The sequence below is a fragment of the Saccoglossus kowalevskii genome, chromosome 13 (assembly GCF_978046115.1).
Source record: "Saccoglossus kowalevskii chromosome 13, keSacKowa6.1, whole genome shotgun sequence".
Taxonomy (NCBI): domain Eukaryota; kingdom Metazoa; phylum Hemichordata; class Enteropneusta; family Harrimaniidae; genus Saccoglossus; species Saccoglossus kowalevskii.
This window is the reverse complement of record NC_140653.1, coordinates 8,701,612-8,724,704: the sequence shown is the minus strand read 5'-3', so window position 1 is coordinate 8,724,704 and position 23,093 is coordinate 8,701,612. Positions and strand designations below refer to the sequence as shown.

General features: G+C 34.5%; 4 protein-coding genes across 5 annotated transcripts; 1 reads left to right on the top strand and 3 right to left on the bottom strand.

Annotated features, from left to right (window-relative positions):
* Positions 1-581: 581 nt before the first annotated feature.
* On the bottom strand, positions 582-3,417 carry LOC100368518 (nuclear receptor 2C2-associated protein-like). Its single transcript, XM_006813943.2, has 4 exons — positions 3,307-3,417; positions 2,473-2,563; positions 1,484-1,657; positions 582-925 (listed from the first exon to the last, which is right to left on the bottom strand). Exons 1-4 carry the CDS (start codon positions 3,342-3,344, stop codon positions 803-805), a joined length of 426 nt encoding a protein of 141 aa, XP_006814006.1. The 5' UTR covers positions 3,345-3,417; the 3' UTR covers positions 582-802.
* Positions 3,350-11,067, top strand: LOC102805114 (UPF0235 protein C15orf40 homolog). 2 transcript variants are annotated; one of them, XR_014931384.1, is made up of 5 exons: positions 3,350-3,553; positions 4,937-5,057; positions 5,818-5,945; positions 7,448-7,595; positions 10,649-11,067. XR_014931384.1 is itself a non-coding variant. In XM_006813930.3 (4 exons), exons 1-4 carry the CDS (start codon positions 3,452-3,454, stop codon positions 7,541-7,543), a joined length of 447 nt encoding a protein of 148 aa, XP_006813993.1. In that variant the 5' UTR covers positions 3,350-3,451; the 3' UTR covers positions 7,544-7,840. The 2 variants fall into 2 exon arrangements, 1 of the variants encoding a protein (XP_006813993.1); XM_006813930.3 differs by lacking the exon at positions 10,649-11,067 and having other exon boundaries at positions 7,448-7,840.
* On the bottom strand, positions 9,310-14,835 carry LOC146734949 (uncharacterized). The gene is made up of 4 exons (XM_085506887.1): positions 14,779-14,835; positions 14,587-14,681; positions 13,208-13,342; positions 9,310-11,336 (listed from the first exon to the last, which is right to left on the bottom strand). The coding sequence occupies exons 1-4, from the start codon at positions 14,789-14,791 to the stop codon at positions 11,193-11,195; spliced, it is 387 nt and encodes a 128-aa protein (XP_085363013.1). The 5' UTR covers positions 14,792-14,835; the 3' UTR covers positions 9,310-11,192.
* Positions 14,836-17,677: 2,842 nt separating this feature from the next.
* LOC144348059 (uncharacterized) lies at positions 17,678-21,603 on the bottom strand. The gene is made up of 4 exons (XM_078007564.1): positions 21,524-21,603; positions 21,332-21,426; positions 19,614-19,748; positions 17,678-18,017 (listed from the first exon to the last, which is right to left on the bottom strand). Exons 1-4 carry the CDS (start codon positions 21,534-21,536, stop codon positions 17,859-17,861), a joined length of 402 nt encoding a protein of 133 aa, XP_077863690.1. The 5' UTR covers positions 21,537-21,603; the 3' UTR covers positions 17,678-17,858.
* Positions 21,604-23,093: the final 1,490 nt, after the last annotated feature.

Here is a 23,093-nt window from a genome sequence, read left to right as displayed (position 1 = left end):
TTCTTTTTGACTAATTAAAATTAGTTGTGTTTATTACATAGCCTTAGTTCTTATCAACCTGTGATCTACATGTATATGCTGTAAACTGCTTTAAGTTTGTGCATCAGGGAATATCATGAATTTCTTTAGCAGTGATAAGTTTTCTGGGTTCTGAGTGTCAGTGACTTTTGCGAAATTTTGTTCCCATGAATTACTTACATGGAAATGCTGAAATCACAGAAATTTCTAGCAACGAAAATTAAAACATTGTACAGTATATACAAAATTTGAGTGAGTTTCATTCATGTCTATAAAAAGATCCATTCTTGGTTAAGTGCCAACTTTCAGAGTTTTCAAGGTTTTTGAACAGTGATAGAAATGTATGCACATATGTTCTAAGATGTACTATGTTTAAACCTTCATCATTTGCAAAACAAATCCACTCTGATCAACAAAGATTTTGGTGTATTTAGAGCTCTAGTGCCATCATCTAATGAATTGTAATTCAACCCATGGTCAATTCCTATTTATTTTGTTTTGAATTAACACTAGGTAGGGCATCAAATGTTAAAACAACGTAAAAATGATAGAAAACAATAAAATACTGTTAATACAATAAAATAAATAACATTTAATAAATTAATAACATCAAATTTTAATCAGATTTGTCTGAGAAGCAACCATATTATGTTGGCACATGATTAAATTCACATCATGGCAATGTGCACAGGATAGTTAAATTATTCATTTTGGAAATTGCAGAAGAGACTAGTCATACAGACTGTTTACAAAATTCTATGTGTTTTATTCAGTTTTAAAAAACTCAAGTAATTTGAGTTCCAATTAAGTCCAATTTATAAATAGTGATTCTTCCATAAAAATCTGTACTGCTGTTAAATATAATTTTGACTTTTGTAAACAGCTGATCTGTGGGTAAATGAAAAGAGTGGAAAACTGTGAGTTAAGGAGAATAGTAGTGTGTATGAATCAGTTTGTTATAACTTCCAAATGCCATTTTTTGCATGAATGATTTGGTGGTCATTTATATTTATAACATTTTAAATGAATTGTTAATGAAACATCTTTATCATTGAAGGTTACCTGTTCAATGGATGGTCACCCATATCAATGAAGGTCATCTGTCATCTATGTCAATGAATGCTGTCCATATCAATGAAAGGTCGTCCATGTCAATGAAAGGTTAACTGTGTCAATGTTGTCATAATATTATAATGTATGTAACCATTGGTTTTTTTCTATAACGATAAATGTTCATCTATTTGAGCAGTTGCCTACCTTAATGAAAGGTCATTTGTGTCAATGAAAAGCTAACAATCAAAGGTCATTTACAACAATGAAGGACACAGTGAAGGTCATATTTTATATATAGCGAAGAAAATAAAAGTTTATGCAACAAAAATTTGTCTATAGTATGAACATCAATGAAAGCTGCAAACAACAATAAAATGTCTGACTAACTAACCATCTACAAAAGAAAGGATATTTGCAATGAATTCACATCTTCTGGATAAAAATCTAGAATTTTTGTCATTGTTTCATCATCATGGCAACCTTCTATCCAACATTCTTTTCCCACAAATCCTCCTTGAAATTGTATCATCAGCTCTTGGAGTCTGATTTGATGGGGAAATTCCATGACTACCCACTGCGGTGAGCCCTATTATGAAAGAAAAGATAATTTGTTGTTTTTATTTCAAGTTCAGCTTCAATCTTTGTTACAAGTAAACTGGTACCGCATTTCCATTATTGAAAGCTCATACGTTTATGATATTGCATAAAAAAACATATGTTAATCATAAATTTTTAGAAAAATTCATCAAAAAACAACTGTACTAAAGTTTATTTAATACGTTTTTGATCAGTATCAAATAAACTGTTAGAGGTAACCTAAGATTTTCTTTTTAATCAAATCATACAACAATCAATCACAAAATTCATGGAGACCGTAGACTCACATATTTCATATTGCTCAATAGTTTTAGTACTGAAAACATACAAAATTAAGTTTTCATTTCACAAAATCATTCTGGTATGCATACAAATTTTAAAATATAATGTACTCAAGGCACGGCACTGGAGATGTAAATACTTTATGTTCATAGGTTTTTTCATTCATTATACTGTAAAAAGAAAAAATTATATGTTCCAATCGGATCAAACAGTGCCCCCAATTTTGAAACTTTCCTTACACCTTTTATATTCATCATTATTATATATCTAGAACAGAAAACATTGGAATTTATTATTCTGTATCCATTCCAAATTTTATCTGCACTTGTTCCAAAGTTTGAAATATTATTTTATATGGTAAACTACCGGTACATCACCATCACCATCACCAACATTGAACAATTTTTTTTTGTTCACATTGGAAACAAAAGTACTAAAACATGTGACAGAAATACAATCACTGAATTCAAATATTTGCTCATTTTTAGCTGTTATTCTCTAATTCAACTGTCATTTTTTTACCTGGTCTGAATTCCAACACGTTTCCTCATCATCATCAAACATATACTTTTTACCAAATTGTTTTACATCACGATTCAAAGTAGAGCTCACTCTATGAAAAAAAAAACATGTTTTTAGTAACAGAAAATATTTATAAGCAAGTCTCTTTTCAGGCCAGGCCAAATTTTATTAAACACTGAAATTGAATGTCGTGGACATGGAAACCCTGACCCCCCCTCTCGGGTTACGTGGGGGCAATTATGGCACTCAGGAGTTTGCTATTTTCTCATGAAATATTTCACATGGGAAAAAAAACTAGGGAATAATAGTGCAGGAATATGCTGGATTGGGATAAGATTTTTATTTACCCTAGAGGGTGGGGCATAATATATTTAGCACCTCGAAATATTGTTCTTGTCCCCGCATACCAAATTAGGGTGGTTGGTTGTTGTTGTTGTAGGGGGGGTGAAAGCTCATAGTTTATATTGACTGGCGCATTTGATTACAAAATAATTACAGGTACAAATTCAATTCCATGTTTTAGAGATTATCATGCATAGTAAGAAATTTTTCTTTTATCACAATCTAAACCAGCGTTGTTTCATACTATTCATCAGTCATTCAGTGACGTATACATACATATTCTTTATCATTTGTATCACATTCATACATGTTACTATTTAATAAAGGTAGAAAAAAAAAACTTCTGTTATTTGAGGTCGCTTTTTAAAATTCTACATTCATGATACTGGTAGATGAACTGACAGCAGTCTAATTGTTGGGTAGGCACTGGTATTTTAGGTACCGACAGTCTCCTGTTACCGTTACGACTTTAGTTTACTGAAAAATACTCACTTTATTTTGGACGCATGTTTTCCAATGGAGGCTGCCATTATTGCAAAAAATCTACCCCACGCATGCGCATTTGTTTACTTCCGGGTTTCCTCGTAGTTTGTGTTATTGTGGTTCGGTATTCCGCCGATACTTTAAGTGTGGTTGAATGATAAAGTTCACTAGACCACTAATATTTCTACAGACATCAAAATGTATTCATACATCTGATAGAATGCCAAAAAAGAAAGGACAGGTAAAGGCGAATAAGGTAAAATACAAACATTATAGGTCAGCCATGGAGCTAGCTCCATGGGTCAGCCAAGGTCAGGTTGGAAGTCCATCAGAAATCGGTCACTAATTTGCCACCCAGTCGTTAAAGAGATGTACCATTGTATATCCAGCGAGACAAGAAAACTATATTATTGTGTGAAAACCAGTGTAAATTTTCTGAACATAAATTAATTATAATTAAAAAAAATTAAATGCACAGCCAGGAATTATTATTCTAGAAGCGCACACCCAGAGCGCACATAATAATAGTATTTATTAACTTATAATATCTCCCGGAGAAGATAAAAATGATCATATATCACAAAACAAATAAAGAAGATAAAAAATCAACAACAAAACACTATTAATGCTCCCAGCTCATTCAAGACACAGTCACTGTCTGGTATTAATGAAGGCAGATATTCATTTCCTAAGAAACCTATAATCAAAAGAATATGCAATAACTGTGACACAAATTCAATTGAAGATGCAAAACATTTTTCTATTGAATTGCCCAAATTATAACACACACAGGGAAAACTTCATCCACAAAATTATGACACTACTTTCATCCAACAATGAAATATACAGTTCACATTTATACTCTCAAGCAAAGATCCTGGCATAATTATAGAACTTGCCAATTATATTTACACAGCAAAAAGATTTATTTAACATTTAAATACTAGTTATGTTCTTGTTTTTCTTTTTTTTGTACAATATTTTTACATATATCTTGTTTGCTGTACTTATCCTATGTAAATCTTTTTACATGGAGGCAATGAAGTTATTATTATTAATGAACTGAGCTATGAGAAGTGACATGTTTGTTGCTCATAATGGAAATAAATTTGTCACTCTCAATACTGGTTCTAAAATTATATGCATTTCTGTTTTGTTAAATGGATGCAGTATTGATAACAAAATGGTTTTCATCTTCAACTTCGTCTGTATACATTGATCACATGTTGTAGAATTAACTGCAATCTGTTTATGTCTGTCAGTTTCAATTTTAAAACAATGATCACTAACTCTGAATCTAGTTTTGGTCACATGTAGCTCAACATTAGTGTTATCGGCAAGGTAACTTTCATCTTAAAACTTAGAGACACCAATTTGCTTTCTATTGTCATTATGGATATCATTTTCCCACTGTTTTTCTAATAATTTATTTAATTTCTTGTGAACTTTGCTCATACATGATGTTGAAAGCATCTCACTTAAAGATATAATTTGGCCATAATCAACACTACCAAAAACCACTGCGGTTTATGGACACTGATATATTTTGGTTTCCACAGACAACGTAGTCAATACCATGAATTTAGCAAAGAACACTCAATCAAGTATTGCATCATTAACACTATAGTTTCTTCTGCAGGGGGAAGCTAGCTGTGAAAGCAAAGCAACAACTACAACTGGTCCAGTAGTTCTCAATAAAGACGGCTCTCATAGCATTATCATACAAGCTAAACCAGGTGCTAAACACAATTCAATAACAGGTATAAAATCATTTTTCTTCCTCTCAGACATGTCCACATACGGTAGTTATGCTATTGCCATTGTTAAAGGATGGTGGTCATTGCATCGCATCCTGTTCGATACAGCACATGTAAAATAATTATTTGTTACATGAAATTCAAACAAGTGCAGCACGACCACCACAGCCCTTTAAAAGTTTACTCAAGCGATAGAAATTGAGACAGATATAGTGTGCTATAAACAAAAACAAAAACAAAATATAAATAACACGTCTTAATGTCCTCTTCACAAAACATTTTAGTTTATTTTGTAAAAATTTTGAAAAATTCCAATTGAAACCAATAGAGTTATTCAATGTCTGACACAATATGGCATGCATGGAGCAGCAACTGTGACAAAGTTATCCAAAAATTGTTTTCTGTTAAATATGTGCAAATTTAATAACTAGTGGCAAACCATGCTATTTTCATACCTTTGGGAGATGAGTGACTGGTTATACCAACTAATTACTGTTCTTGTGTGCACATACAAGCGTAAACAACTTCATCCTAGCATCCTGCTAGCTGTTGGTTGTCAAATTATGGGTATCTTGTATTCTAATGATCCAGCATACAATAACTACAATAAATTGGTTAGGTGTTCTTCTCTTGGAGATGTGCTTCTAATAGAGCAAATATGGTATACTAATACAAAAATGTATATGGAAACCACAACTTTTGAGTATGATGTGACTGAAGCTCATTTTATATTTATATTTTTGTAATTTTTCTAAATATTCAGATATTTCAAGTGAAAGTGTTGGTGTACAGATTGCAGCTCCTCCTTTGGATGGGGAAGCTAACACTACTTTGGTGAAATATCTAGCATTAGTGTTGAATGTAAGAAAAAGTGATGTTTCATTAGATAGGGTAAGATTATCATTAAAGGAAAAGTCAAGTTTAACAACATAACACTCCCAGATGAAAGAGCTCGGCAAATGTAAGAGCATGAAATTTACAGCTTTTTCATATCACTTTTCATTCTCTAGATATTTAACTTTTCATTAATTTATGTAGTCCACCATCTTGATTCTTCAGCAAGGGATTATGGGTAAAGTATGACATCATAACCTCTGTTGAGAAATTGAGAAAATGATTTCATCTATAACTTTAAAAGTTGAACTTCAAATTGGCTGAAAGTTTTTCTACCAAATGCTCAAATTTTCTTATATTGTATACAATTTACCAATGTGAGTAGGTTATATTAGTGATATATCACATATTGACCACAAAAAGGGGACAAAAAAGTGTCATTCTACTTTTAACGATTAAAATAATGATTTTTAGCAATATTTTCACTTTATGTGTATTTGTAACATTCTAATTTCTATTACTATAATTATATACATGTGTAGTATGCACACTGAAAATTTGAAAAAAAATTGCATCAGTATTTCTCACGTTATAGATAATTACATTTTCTCCATTTTTCACAACAAAGGATGTTATGTCACACTTTACCTGCAATCCTTTGCTGGAGAATCAAGATGGTGGACTACATAAAACTGATGAAAAGTCGAATATCTAGAGTATGAAAAGTGATATATAAAAAAAATTTAAATTGCATTCTCCTACATTTGTGGAGGTCTTTCTTTAGGCAGCATTATTTTGTTTGGCTTTACTTCTTTTTTAACATTATAGACAAACTAATATGAGATTATCACCAGAATACCACAAATATCAGCAGAAGCAGTATGATGATTGTATCGCCTGCTTTTCTGACATCGCATTTATATTATTTGACATCTCATTTATATTATTTAACAATTTATTTATATTATTTGACATCTCATTTATATTATTTGGCATCTTATTTATATTATTTGACATCTCATTTATATTATTTGATATCTCATATTTTTTTTTCTTCTCATTTATATTATTTAACAATTTATTTATATTATTTGACATCTCATTTATATTATTTGATATCTCATATTGTTTTTCTTCTCATTTATATTATTTAACAATTTATTTATATTGTTTGACATCTCATTTATATTATTTGACATCTCATATTGTTTTTTTCTTCTCATTTATATTATTTAACAATTTATATTATTTGACATCTCATTTATATTATTTAACAATTTATTTATATTATTTGACATCCCATATTGTTTTTTTCTTCTCATTTATATTATTTAACAATTTATATTTTTTGACATCTCATTTATATTATTTAACAATTCATTTACATTGTTTGACATCTCATTTATATATTTAACAATTTATTTATATTATTTAGCATCTGATTTATATTAGATAATTCATTAATATTATTTGCCATCTGAATTTATACTATTTGATAACTTTTTAATTGTGAAAACGTGATGTATACAACTTATGCTTTAATTTATTGTCTTTCACAGGGGTCGAGATCTCGAAGCAAGATAGTGAAAATCATGGCAGACAAATTATCTTTAGACGACATTGTTACAAAACTCACAGCTGAAATGGAACGATGACTTATGTTGTCCAGATAATGATAATGGAACATTTTGACTACCGTGTTTAATGGTAACTTTTCTAGTTGACATCTGCCTTAGTGTAGCATTTTTTCATTATTTCAGTTGTTTCAATGCATTTGCATGACAAAACGACAGTTGAGTGCCTATTGTCCATATTATCTGAAATACATATTTAGATTTGTTTATTCACACAAAAATAGATGATTTAATTAATAACGGTAATTTATTTATTTAAAATAAAATCAATATAGGAGTAAAAATAAAACACTCACAAGGTAGAATGTTACCCAACAATTTTTAAAATACTACAATATTCTTTATTTTTACGTATGTGCCATTTGATGTTGAAGGAAATGAATATAAATATGAAGTCACTATAAAACATATCTCAATATCACTAAATGTAAAACATATCTCAATATCACTAAATATAAAACATATCTCAATATCACTAAATATAAAACATATCTCAATATCACTAAATGTAAAACATATCTCAATATCACTAAATGTAAAACATATCTCAATATCACTAAATGTAAAACATATCTCAATATCACTAAATGTAAAACATATTTCAATATCACTAAATGTAAAACATATCTCAATATCACTAAATATAAAACATATCTCAATATCACTAAATGTAAAACATATCTCAATATCACTAAATGTAAAACATATCTCAATATCACTAAATGTAAAACATATCTCAATATCACTAAATGTTGCTTGCTCACAAGGTTTACATAATGTCTAATAATGTATTTATAGTGTGGTTAATGGAAACTGCAGCTAAAATGTAATTTTGTGCATATTACTTGACAGTTTTTGTCATAACAGATTTGACAGTGAAAAAAACGTCCTCATACTATTCAATAATATTATAAATTGATTAATAATACAGATTTTGGCACAAAATATTCTCACCACCATATGTATACAAAATGGCACATTAAGCAGTAGCAATCAACCTTAGATGAAAATTATTTCAAAAGTTATTGATCAGCTGTTTTGTATATAAATTACACTATAAATCAAAATACATATATATTATGTGTTGTCATATCAATGTAGTTTTCATACAGCAAGGCAATGTACATAAACAAATTTATATGTGAAATAAGACTATTTTTAATATAATTCATTCGCTTATGCAGCCTGTGTATATATCAAAATCTGCCGAAGTAAAAATTGTAAGCACTTCTGCTTGGAGAGGCCTCTCAGGCAAGTAGTTGCTGTCCAAGGTTACTGTATTGCTAATGAAATTCAGCTTTAAATAACGTTCAAGTTTTTACCATTTTCTAACTGTGAATTGTGTTGTTGAATTTCATGAAACTTTGAAATGTTTATGTTTGATGACAATTTTGTCAAATTGTCCCACCTTCTCAAGGCACAACTAACTTCCCATATTGGTGTTGAATACAGTGAGTTCCAACTCACAATTATTAACTTTGTGATGTAATGCCTATTATGACATCTGTTTGGTCTGTAGTCGAAGCTATGGTGATTTTGACAATGGTGTGACTTAAATGTGGTGATTGTAAAATTTATATTTTTATTTTAGAATCACAACACTGAATATATCAAGTATCACGTTTTTGCCATCTTCAAAAAAGTGACTCTGTGTCACAGTGTAAGGCCTGCTTATCGCTAATGAGAGGGTACCCACAGAACTCACACTGGACAGGGGGTTCTTTCACTGCTAGTATGGGGTAGACAAAACAATAGTACTGGAAATGAAATATACATACGCCAAAATATCAAGTTAAAGTTCCTGGCTTTAATACCTCTCAAAATAATTACAAGAAATAAAGCACAGAAAAATACAATGAATAAAGTCACTAAAATAGGGGATTGCTTATGGAAGTGTGCATTGGTGATAACTCACAGTTCCAGGATGTAATAATGGACGACAGTCAATGCTTCTGCAACACAACAATGAATACAGGAGTCTTGCTTGCAGATGAATGCTGGTATTCTGGAAAGCACCGCTGAAAGCAAGAGATCGCAGAGCAGTTCATACAAGTTTCACAGAATGATGATTGTAGCCTGTATTTCTTGTCAAACAATATCGTAGCAGCACACAAGATACCAAGTTGAAAAGATGGATACCAAGTTGAAATGATGGACCCCCTCTGTCCCGAGTCTGTCCAATTTATAGGCATGGTTCGGTGACACCACATAGATTAAAACATCCTTTGCTATTCAAATAACAGCACACCTGGTAGATTCACATTCTCCTTCCAAAGTTTTAGACACATTTTGTTATGTAAATCACAAGCACACCTGGTAGATTTCAACTGTCCTTTCAGAGTTGAAAACAAGTATGACCTGTTAATCACCTTTATGACAGTTATCACAATGCACACAATTTCTTCCCATGATTCCATGCACACTTCAATTTGCAGGGTTTGAGGTAATATGACAAAAACGTAAAAGAAAGGATGCTGACAATCTGAAATTAGTGAGCCTAATGTTAAATGTCTGGGTTAGTCTGTGCTTTCCACTACAGTGTCAGCAGAACTCAATACATTATCAATCGCCGGTTGAAGTAATTTTTTATTATGATTTACAGCATATTGTTACCTGCTTTTCACAGGCCACCAAGCTGACTGCACTGTCCCAGCTGTTTGTCAGCACACCTAACCCTAGCCACATTGTTCGACTTCCATTCAGCCAACAGAATGGAATTATCTGCTAACCACCATTTAGATGTTTTGGTTAGTCTTCGTTCACCTGCTGATTTTGCTTTTGCTAGGACTGATAAACATTGCAATTTTATTGACACTAGCAGGACAAAGGCATGGGAAGCTGACAATTCCATACCCAATGAAAAGGAATAAACAGAGAATTTCCATGACTGAATTGTTCTGTTACAAGAGCAACTGGATCTGACAAAGTGCCTTTTGTCACAACACCCCATTTAATCCTAGATTGGTGTCAGTAAACATTTGATCTCACAGGCAACAGCCCAGTCACCGAGCTAGTTACAAGCCTATAATTGCAAGTGTTTTTCCCCCACTCCTTATGCCAGCATCCATTTCACTCACCAATGTGCATTCCACAGTTTTTAACAATTTCATACTCTGTCTTTCTCAGCTACTCATCAATTATAGAGTATCCACCCAAATCTTCGACCACAGTTATCACCAATTTGTGTGTCGAATGGAATTGTCGGAAACCTCGGAAACATGGACACCTAGGAAAGTATGGAAACCTCGGAAACAAAGATGGCGACTTTGACTTGTGCAGACATTACCAAGCCTTTATTTATAGGTATTTTTTTAGGTGATTGTCACGCCCAGGTCAAACCTCATACTTGGGATTTCCATTGGAAGAGCGCATAATGAACGAAAGGATGGTTTGACTGACTGACTGACTGACTAACAGGTACTGACTGCAGATCAAAGCCACTCAAAACACTCGTTCTGTCAGAAAATGTCCAGCATTTAGTAAACCATGTTATGGATACCACAAAATAAATCATTTCCAGAAATGATGTTGATCTGGCAGTAGAACTCGTAGATTCTCCAGAGTTATTTATGAAGTCCAGCAACAGGACGAAACAACAAGATGAGTATAATATTAACGACCCATAGTAATTGGGTAAATATCGCAGTGTTGACACATTGATACTTAGTAATTAGTAGTACCCCATGAAGTGAACGAAAAGGTACACAGCAATAATGATGACAACGATTGAAACTGCCGCAATATTTAATTGTGCTGCAGCTGATGAATTTTCTTTGGCAAGTGGTATGTTCCCGGATCTCACAGCTGACCTAGCCTAGTAAAAATATTTGAAAAAAACAACAACAATGTTATTCGTTTTAGTACAAGTAGTATTGTGACTTGTTGTAATACATGTTTACCTTCACATGATTGGAATTGATTGCACGGTTGTGTCTTTCTGATTCTGTCTCAAATCGTGGTACAAATTTTGTCATTGATGGTAGTAGCAGTGAATACGAATGTATTTATCGTTTCCAATTCCAGATTTTTAGTGGAACAATTTTTACAACATAACTCCCTCAACACATAGCACGCATGCCTTTCTCAACATATAGTTCAAACAAGGCTTCCTCAACATATAGTTCAAACAAGGCTTCCTTAACACATAGTTGGCACAAGGCTTCCTTAACACATAGTTGACACAAGGTTTCCTTAACACATAGTTGACACAAGGCTTCCTTAACACATAGTTGACACAAGCTTCCTTAACACATAGTTGACACAAGGTTTCCTTAACACATAGTTGACACAAGGTTTCCTTAACACATAGTTAACACAAGGCTTCCTTAACACATAGTTGGCACAAGGCTTCCTTAACACATAGTTGACACAAGGTTTCCTTAACACATAGTTGGCACAAGGCTTCCTTAACACATAGTTGACACAAGCTTCCTTAACACATAGTTGACACAAAGTTTCTTTAACACATAGTTGACACAAGGTTTCCTTAAGACATAGTTGACACAATGCTTCCTTAACGCATAGTTGACACAATGTTTCCTTAACACATAGTTGACACAAGGTTTCCTTAACACATAGTTGACACAAGGCTTCCTTAACGCATAGCTGACACAAGGCTTCCTTAACACATAGTTGACACAATGTTTCCTTAGCACACAGTTGGCACAAGGCTTCCTAAACACATAGTTCACACAAGGCTTCCTTAACGCATAGTTCACACAAGGCTTCCATAACACATAGTTGACACACGGTTTTCTTAACACATAGTTCGCACACATCTTCCTCAAGTAGTTATCACGCATCTTTCTCGAGACATAGTACACACACATCTTCCTCAAGACACACACACAAGACATGGTTCACACACACACATCTTTCTTAAAACATAGTTCACACATGTCTTTCTTAAGACATAGTTCACACGCACACACACACATCTTCCTCAAGACATAGTTCACACACACCTTTCTTAAGACATAGTTCACACAAACGCCTTTCTTAAGACATAGTTCACACATATCTTTCTCAACACATAGTTCACACACACATCTTTCATAAGACATAGTTCACACATTCATCTTCTTCAAGACATAGTTCACACACCTTTCTTATAACATAGTTCACACACATCTTCTTCAAGACATATTTCACACACATCTTTCTTAAGACATAGTTCACATATACACACACACATCTTCCTTTACATAGTTCACACATCTTCCTTGAGACATAGTTCATACATCATTCTTAAGACATAGTTCACACACATCTTTCTTAAGACATAGTTCACACACATCTTTCTTAAGACATAGTTCACACACAGCTTCATTAAGATACTGTAAAACATGTTTAAATAGCTACATGCCATTTTAGCGAATTTGACCCAATGCATGTATTAACTGAATCTTAATTTAGCTAAAGTGTAAACAATCTTATTGTGAGAATATCCTTTATTTTACATTAGCTAAAATAACATGCTAGCTAAAAAGACATGTTTTACAGTAGTTCACACACATCTTCCTTAATTACAAATAACATACTTAAGACATAGTTTACATACAGCTTCCTTAAACATAGCTCGGACGACTTCCTTTACAAAATTCCTTAACTTACAAATTCTAGTAGTTCACACAGTTCTTTTTCAAAGTGTGAATAGGATGGTAATTAAAATTGCATGGCACTTACGTCAAGAGATTTAAAGATGGCCATAGATCCAATAGGACAACAGCAAAATATACATATTATTATGGATATACACAAGTAGTCGTTGGGGGCGTCTATATCAGGCACCCGTATAACTTGACTTTGTGGAGACATAACCTAAATAATAACAATAATAATAATATTTATTAGCATTTGAATTGGTTTAAAAGGAAACATACAATTCAATAGAAAACAGTTATAAAGAACGACCATACATGTAAATCGTCCAGTCTCTTATATACAACGTTCCGTAGGCAGGTGAGACTACGCTAGAATTGTGTTAATGTATTGGCAGGAAACATTGCTGAAAAAATTTTAAATTTAAATTTTATTCGCCTGCAGAAAAAAAACAATAGCTAATTCTATGACACTTTTGGCTATTGCATTATTCAGCTCTGGGTAAAATATACTTCTTAAGTGCTTTGCGAAAGTGAAAAAGAAATTTTCAATAATTACAATGCTAATATAACTTGAAGATTGATTATTCATAATCTGTCCAAATACTGGTATTCGTGAGTTGTCGTGAATAATTTCTAAATTTTACAATATTGCTAGACATCCTACATTCTTTTTTACTTTAAAAATAAACTTGTAAAAATTTACAAATTGAGGGCGTGATTACATTTTGTCAGGGGACATCATGTTCAAACATTTTGTACTTATAATGTATTATGTTGATTTATGAAAGATTCACTGTAAGCTGATATTTGTAACATTGTTTTCATTGGTGTCTATAAAATGTGCACGATTCTTCAATGATTTTGAACAAATTTGTATGTTTTAGTTTCTTCAAGTCACATGTTTCTCATTCCGAAACACGTTATTTGGGATTTAGATTAATGCTCAATTTCGATTGCTCCACAAATGAATATACTATTCACATTGATACATTGCCTTAAATCACGCAATCAATTACAAACCGTATATTGCGTATGATAAATACGTATAATAAATTGAGGAATTTTTAAAATCATGATGGTGATAACAGTGGTTTTAACAATTACCTAATGAAATACAAAGTTGCATGTTGCAATTTTCTGTTCAAACACATTACGCATGTGGTCAGCTGGATATTTAAAGAGCACATGGTGTGTGCCTTGGCATGTAAGATGGTTGATTTATGTATTTCCTCAGTTCATTTTCTATATTAGACACGGAAGACTGTTGCGCTAACAGACGTAATGATTCGAAACCATGTAATATAAAAAAGAATGCAATAGCTGTTAATCCTCTATTGTAGGGTCTATGGTAAACAAGGATCCAACAAAACCAACCGGCAAAAAACTCAAAATGAAGTTGAATAACTCTATCAACTATACTTTTTACACCAATGGAAAATTAGTAAAGAATTAACACGTTACCTTCTGTTCATTTTCATGAAATATGAGATATGGTTGTTGGTCAACAGCCGTCTGGGGCTGTACATGCCCATCAACGCAGACCATTTCTTGTTGAGCTAAGGAAATAAATCATGGCAACAAACAGTCTATGATAAACGTACTTTTCATTGATGTATTATTAAGCCTATACCGATATAATCATATACGCCATACCTATGCCAGACATCGTAGAAGAATATAGTCTGTGTTGAAGTGGTTGAGTCTTGTGGTAGCGTTACTTTCTTAAGAACGATAAGGAAGTAAATTCTTCAAATGTCATTTGTTACACAATTCTATTGTGATGGTAATTAATTCTTCTCAGCGCCCAGGTTTGGTCGTTTGGATTAAATACTTCTCGGTCTGGGTATTTGTTAGAAGGTGAATGTGTGCTATTGTCTCTTTGGAAAACGCGTTCGATACATACTGATATATAAGACGACAGACTCACAAGACGACAGTCGAACGGGTATTTCTAAGTCGAAATCATGATGTATCACGAAAAAATCCGACGACCAGGCAGTCACGCTAAAATGGTCAAACACTAACTACAAAAATATTATTACAAATAAAACAAAACATAGCAGTCCCAATGTTGCCAGTGTAACATACAATGATGTCTCCATTACCCCGTTTGATAGAAGCTGATACAAATAAATATTAAGTATACAAACTGTAACGAATTAAATGTTGACATTGGTGCGACACGGAAACATGGTTCTACTGGCCGCCTCAAAACGTCTTGGCATCACAATAAAGTCAATCATCACGTCAAGCAGATGGTTCATCGTTTCAAAAAGTTGACCAGTCGCGATAATACTAATTTCAAGTTTGAGGGCCTCATTGTTGGGAATCAGGACGTTGAAATACGGGTACTCCTTTTATGGAGGCTAATGTCGTAAGTGTTCACTAAGTCATTTTGAAAGACAAAATAACATATACATGTGGTTCATTGCCACGGGGGCAGTCATCGCATTGGTTGGACACCTCATAAGTCAATAACCTTTGGCCTGGTGATTTCATTGAACTATACTTACCTACAGAAATCAAAAACTCAGTTAGACATTTGCACTTGAGCCATATGATTAGAAACTCGCTCGCTCCCGGTCACATCACATCACATGACAAGCAATGGCCTGCTTCTAATATTTATTCCAGCATATCAGGTAAAATCTCGATTCTGAACCTGGCTGACATGCCACAAACGTTGAAACGCAATGAACATTTTTGCCAAATGTGTCCTGTCTTTATGCCATCCATAGATAAGAACAGCACAGTCACTACACCTCACATACCATCGCCATGAAAGGTCAGCTTTTCAGATTTGGTTCAAATTGACCCTGACCGACTCCTCTCGCCTTCCCAACGGGGCAAAGTTTTCTACATTACACCATGAATATGATGATTGTCAACATTGGTCCCATTCAACCACCACAGTGCAAAAGCCGTATCCCTCAGTACATGACAAGTTAGCGGAGTTACAGCAAACGTTTCATGAACTTGAAGACCATAACCATGAGCCCAAGAATTTTCACAGGCAATGGTGAACAAAAAAGGGACACTCAAGAACATGCTTATTCCTGCTAAAGATTCATATGCCCCTCTTTTGTGCTACATAAGTGCATCCCTTCCTTGCAGATTCCGTCCTGCAGAATTACTCATGAAGCGCAAACTCAGAAGCAAATTTTTGATAGTGCCACCTATTAGGTGATTTTCCGAACAATTGCGAGATCTCGCGAGATGCATGAAAGACGCGCGTTCCTGATTGTAGTTTGTTAGGGTCGAAAGACGAACATCTTTGTCTTTGAAATAAAATCAATTTTGACGAGTGCCATCGTGTAAAGTAACTTTCATTACTGCCGCTGGGGGGTGGGTGAAGTATGGATTCAAGACTAAAAGAAGAGTAGAGTAGTTGAATCACAAGTACTTGATAGATCTTACTTTGTGAAAACACCCACTGATTGAATAAGCTTCCTATTGTTGACATGGAAACCCCACAACATGAATCTGGATCTATCAATTGTGAATTTAGAATACACAATTGTAAAACAACTCTATATTACTCATACAGGCAGAATACGAAACCCAATTTGTATGTATACTGACAGTTAATATACAATATTGCATGTTCAGAGATTGTAGTTGGATTGCTGTTTATCGATATTTTGTTATATCTGAAACAATATATTGCTGACATTGAATTACTGTCTTGTTTTACAATTGACTTTTCTGGCTTAATAGTATTTTGCATTATTCACACTATCCTGAAATCGGACATTCACTTTGTGGTACTTATAAGCAGTTAAACTAGCTTTTTCCCAAAAAGGGGAATGTGGTGTGAACCGTTGAATTAATAATGATGCTTAGCGCTGTTGAGTATGCGCACTTTGCTTTGTTGTTGCTGTACAGCCAAAATGGCTTCCCAGTTTATTAATAAAATATCAATATGTGTTCTCCTTTCATCTGCTTTGTGGCTCATTGCCATCTTAACACGATATTATCCATCTTGGCACCGAGGTACAAACATGATTAAAAATCAGTTACCTGGGTAGTTGATTGTTAACAATGCATCATTAGCTACAGTACTGTGACGGTATATTATTTTGGCCATCATCGAACTAAGTTTAAATATGCACAGAATGGCAGCTATAAATCTAGTGACAGCCATGCATCATAAAGAGTGGCTGCACAGTAGTGATTATCAAAACATCCGATGTTGAGCCCAGATTAGTGATTGTGTATTTAACATGGTGTGAGCCTTGTTTTATAAACGGAAAAGGTGCACTAAAATGCGAAGATTGATGAAAAATTGCTGGTCACATGTTCTATATGGCGAACATGACCAGCTTGAGATGTTCCATACCCCGTCTATTTATTATGAAGAAAAAAGCCAAGGGGTTTGCAGAAGAAAGTATTGTTTGATCTTATGCCGAGGTTGTGGAAACCTGTGCGGAATGACAAGGATACGTTTGCTGTTGGTTCGTCGTCAGATGGCTCCAAATATATTTACCAGGCAATCGATGAAATGGACAAAACACTGAATTAATGACAGCATTTGTGATATGATGGGTGAAGGTTTCATTTATGCCGTTCCGGGTAGGTTTTATTTCTAATAATTGTTTATTTTAATATAACATCAAATGAAATGTCCCAAGGGACTCACATCCTAAATAGCAATCTATCATATCTACACAATAGCATTTTAACGACCTACAGTAATTGGGTAAATATTGCACAGTTTGGCACAATGCCTATTATCAGTAATACTTATAATTAATATACCGCATAAAGCTCAAGAAAAGGATCATAGCAGCAATACCGACACCGTACACAACAGCAGCAACATTCATCCGTACTGCAGCTGAAGAAGCTTCTTTGGCAAGTGGCATGTTCCCAGATTGAACAGCTGATCTGACCTAGTAATGATAATTGAAAAAAACAATGTTATTAATTTAGTACAAGATGTGTCGTGGCTTGTCATAATCACGTTTAATAAAAAAAAAACGTGTCGTAATACATGTTTACTTATTACATGACTGTAATTGATTTAGAGGTGGTTGTAATGTGTCCCATATATTCTGCATTAACTTGTTAGTACAAGTTTCGTTGTTGATGGCGGTAGCATTGAATACAAATGTATTGTTCATTTCCAATATATAAAAATATTTGTGCTTCAAGTATTTTAGCAGAAAAATTGTCACAACAACTTCCTTAACATGTAGCTCACACATATATTTCTTAACACGTAGTTCATACACGTGTTATTTGTATTATTATTATTATTCACATTATATTTACAATACTTTATGCTGTAGCTGGACGGAACTCTAGTCAGGGATTGCTATTCCTGACAGTTTGGTATGTGTAGTCTCTTATATAGCGAACAATTAATTAAATATATATGACGTGTTAAGTACTTCGTGTGATTGGCTACGTGCGAGTGCCCCCCCCCCCCCGGGGAGTGTGTGGAGGCCACGCCTCGAGCTCTTAAACTTCCATGTGATAGGTTAAAGTTTTGAGAAGTAAATACAGCTAGTCTTAGTCTTGGCGAGCTCTAAACGAGGCAGGCAGAGTCTTGGGGAGTTCTCGGCAGGCGAGCCAGCCTTGGCCAGTCCCCACGTGGCGCTGAGACGAGAAGTTGACACGATTCCAATCTCTGTGTGTGTTTTGCTTGGTCGAAGGGTTGCGAATATATCGATCCCCTGGTACCTGAGATAAGGTTTAATAAGACTATAATTAAGCCGTTATACGTGCAATATATTCTCTTCATGATTTGGCTATATGATTTATGGTAGCCGTACAAACTGGCCGTATATTCGTCCTTGCATGTCAACGCCAGTCTGGAGGTTTGACGAGGCGCTCCAAAACGGAGGACGTATATTATTTAAAGTCACGTGCTGGTTGTCGAAGACGTTATCGTGGGTTGTGAACCTTTGACTCAACCGAGAATGAACTGATTTGTGCTCTACTCTACGCACATGTCGGGCAGTAACAAGACTCTTGGAGTGTGTTTTGTATTTTATTTGTAAGCGAGCTATTGTGCTCGTTTACAAATAACGTAACGTAGTTCACACACAGCTTTATTGGTTCCCGTTCGAATTGAGGTAAAAAAAAACGGGGACTTGTATTTGGGTCTCCGTCTGTCATGAGTTTTATTTCAAAACCTACTGGACCGAATAAGTCCATTCGTTGCACGTGTCTAGTACTTTATGTGGAAAACGTGCACCTGAAGTAGTTTAGTGATGCGATCTAAGATGGCCGACTGGCAGCCAAGTTGCTTTCTTAAAGATACAATGTATGTTAGTCACTTGGCACACATTCATGGTTGACTTGTGCTTTGTTCTAATTACATTGTCAAGTGCTTCAATTTCCCGCAATGACAACATTGTTAGACTGGTTAAACCATAGTTCACTCACACCCAGATTTCTTAACACACAGACAGTTCACAGTTCTTCTTGTTTTTTTTCTCAAAATTAGAATAGGCTGGTAATAAAAAATGAATGCCACTTACTTCAAGCGATTTAATGATGGCAATACTTCCAATAGGACAACAGCAAAATAAGCATGTAATTATAGATATACACAAGTAGTCTTTTGGGGTTGCTTCAGCAGTCGCCAGCATTACTTGACCACGTGCAGATATAACCTAAATAACAATAATAATATTTATTAGTCTTAAAGGGAAACATACAAGGCAACAGAAAACAATTATAAAAAAAAACATTTATACATGTAAATCATTCAGTCTCTCGTATATGAATTTCCGTAGACAGACGAGAAATGCTGGGATTCTATTCATGTATTGCACATATACATCGCTGAAAAATATAAGAAATTTAAGTTTTATTTCCTTGCGAAAAAAATACAATAGCTAGTTCTAATACACTTTCGACTATTGTATTACTCAGAGCTAAGGTTAGTTGCTTTGCGAAGAAAACGAAAGTGAACAGCCGTTTTTTCATCTTTACATATAAAGCTTGCATACCCCGAAGATTGAACTTTCGTAACCTGTCGAAATAGTGATATTCCCGGGGGTGGAGCTACGTCACAGAATGTTCTATGTTGCTAAGACGCGCAGCACTGTACCATGTATTTCTTTGGGTTATGTGTGAGCTGCGGTGGAACGCCGGTCGATGAGCCGGTGAATATGGCTAAAATCGAGAAAACAGCACAAATTCAATCTTTGAGACAACCAAATTTATATACGTTGTACATGGTGGTGGTGGTGGTGTTACACTGTTCTGGTTTCTCAACAACTAACCTATACTATGCTCTACGGCCATACTTGAACTCTCCGCTACTTGAGTCTTCACATCTGCCATTTAACATAAATCATAATTTAGTCCATCGCCATATCTAGAATCATCCTACTCTATCCAATCTTGAATTAACCCAGTTCTGACATTCATATCACCTGCGATTATCATGCCAATTTCATCCTTATTAAATTTATCGAGTGTATCTATCAGGAGGTTGCTGAAACAATTATTTTTTTTTTTTTTTTGAAAATTAAAAAATATGTAATAAAATAGTCGATGTATTTTCCTCACAATCAACATGTTGTACACCTTTTACTCGATGTTTTCTCACAAAAAATTAAACACCACCACTGGTTCACCCCTAGCAGTACGCTTAATTGCAGTTGACTTGAAAGATACATGACCATTAATTATATTCACACCGTCTCTTTCTTGCGCCTTGTCTCCACCAAACCAAATATACTAAATGTTTGACAACATACAAACCCCAACAGTGGTGGACATAGTTCTAGCGATACGACTAGCTCATTGTCAACCAAAGCAAAGCATACATACTATGTCGATAAAACAATGAAAATACGCAAAATACGCTACAAAATCAAACACCGCCCGCCCCACTTGAACGTCCACAGCGCCATCCATGTTCACTTTTTAAAATCCATTTGTTTAAATGTACGTTTGAGAGAACTGATTATTACTGTTGCATAATTTCTTTGGTTTTATATAAAATGTATATTATATTAGTTATAATAAGTTTTTTCTGCTTTTTATACAAAGTCTGGATTTGAAAGATTCTTTTGGGCTTAGTACCAGATATCGTACAACAATACAATGCCGTCGCACATAATTTACATATTCGTTGCATAATGCCATCCCATCAATCTCGTCAGTATTATAAATTAGACACGGGGACTTAGCTCAAAATGTAGTTTTACACCAATGGAAAATAAGTAAAGAATTAAGACGTTACCTTCTGTTCATTTTCATGAAATATGAGATATGGTTGTTGGTCAACAGCCGTCTGGGGCTGTACATGCCCATCAACGCAGACCATTTCTTGGTCAGCTAAGGAAATAAATCATGGCAACAAATAGTCTATGAGAAACGTACTTTTCATTGTTGTATTATTAAGCCTATACCGATATAATCATATACGCCATACCTATGCCAGACATCGTAGAAGAATATAGTCCGTGTTGAAGTGGTTGAGTCTTGTGGTAGCGTTACTTTCTTAAGAACGATAAGGAAGTAAATTTTTCAAATGTCATTTGTTACACAATTCTATTGTGATGGTAATTAATTCTACTCAGTGCCCTCTTTTAGTCGTTTGGTACTTCTTAATCTTTGTTCTCCGAGTATTTTCTAGAGGGTGAATGTGTGCTATTGCCTCTTTGGGCAACTCGCTCGATATATGCTGATATACAAGACTGAATTGCAATGGGTGTTTCTATGACGAAATCCTGCTGTATCACGAAAAATACTCAGACGACCAGGCAGTCACGCTAAAAAAGGTGAACCACGAGCTACAAATATTATTTGCCAGTGTATCGTACAATGATGTTCCCATTACCGCGTTTGATAGGAGTTGATATAAATGAATATTAAGTATACAAACTGTACCGAATTAAATCTTTATTATTGACACCATAGCAGTGTGGGTGCATTACGTGTTGACCAATCACAGTACCTTGTGTAATGTAATGACGTAACTGTACGAGCGCGTAATGGCACTTGTATACACCAATACATCTCGGGACTGTCGTGTATGTATACTCGTGACCATGCATCTATACATACATCGTATCTGTCTAGATCTGATACCTGTCAAATCAGAAAATAACGTACATCCTGGTTCTGGTTGATACTTTAGAGACCGACATAGTATATAAATAGGCGCAGTCTATTATTCAAATGAAGACGCCCTCACCCACAGCAACAACGGTGACTAAAAGCTACAAAAAACACGGCCATTGCATCAGAATTGGTAAAATATTTCACTTCTTTTGGTATGGTTAGAGAAATACAGAGATTGTGTCCAAAACGTGAATATTGATGTTTGCAAAATGCACAAGAGACAATCAGCCTCGTGTCTTTGAGAGCTGGTTGTTACCACAGTCGAGCACTTCTGCCAACACCAAGTATGTAAACAAACTGAGAAATTTACCCTTTTTCATTTATTATAATGGCATATCGTGTTGCTCCATATGTAGTCACTGGACCTGATACATTTATAGTATCATTTGGGTTCAGAACTACCATACCAATAAAAGTAGACACTGCCCAAATGTCACTTGGTTCTACAAACGTTAATTTACGCTATCAAAATGCAGGTGCTACAGGACAAAGGTTCTCGCAGAATTATATGAATTATAATAATATCCCCCATCCCAAACCGAATTGAATATCCAGTAGTGATTGGGCGTTAGTGCAGCATTACCAGAATTTTTCTTTGTTTTATTTTTCAACGATTAACTGCTGTGATATACTGCCACAGGCAGTGACGTAGTTTGTCAGTGGCGGATCCAGAGGGAGGGGCAGAGGGGCCATGCCCCCCAAAACGCATGACGATTCGTATCATCTGGATTACGCATAGCTTCTCTGCGATTTACGGTCCGTATATCTTAAGCGTAGCTTGGACCCCCCCAATACATTTTGCTGGATCCGCCACTGTAGTTTGCTGTATGCACCTGGTATATATCATCAGTGGTCTCTTTATATACACGTGCCCAGTT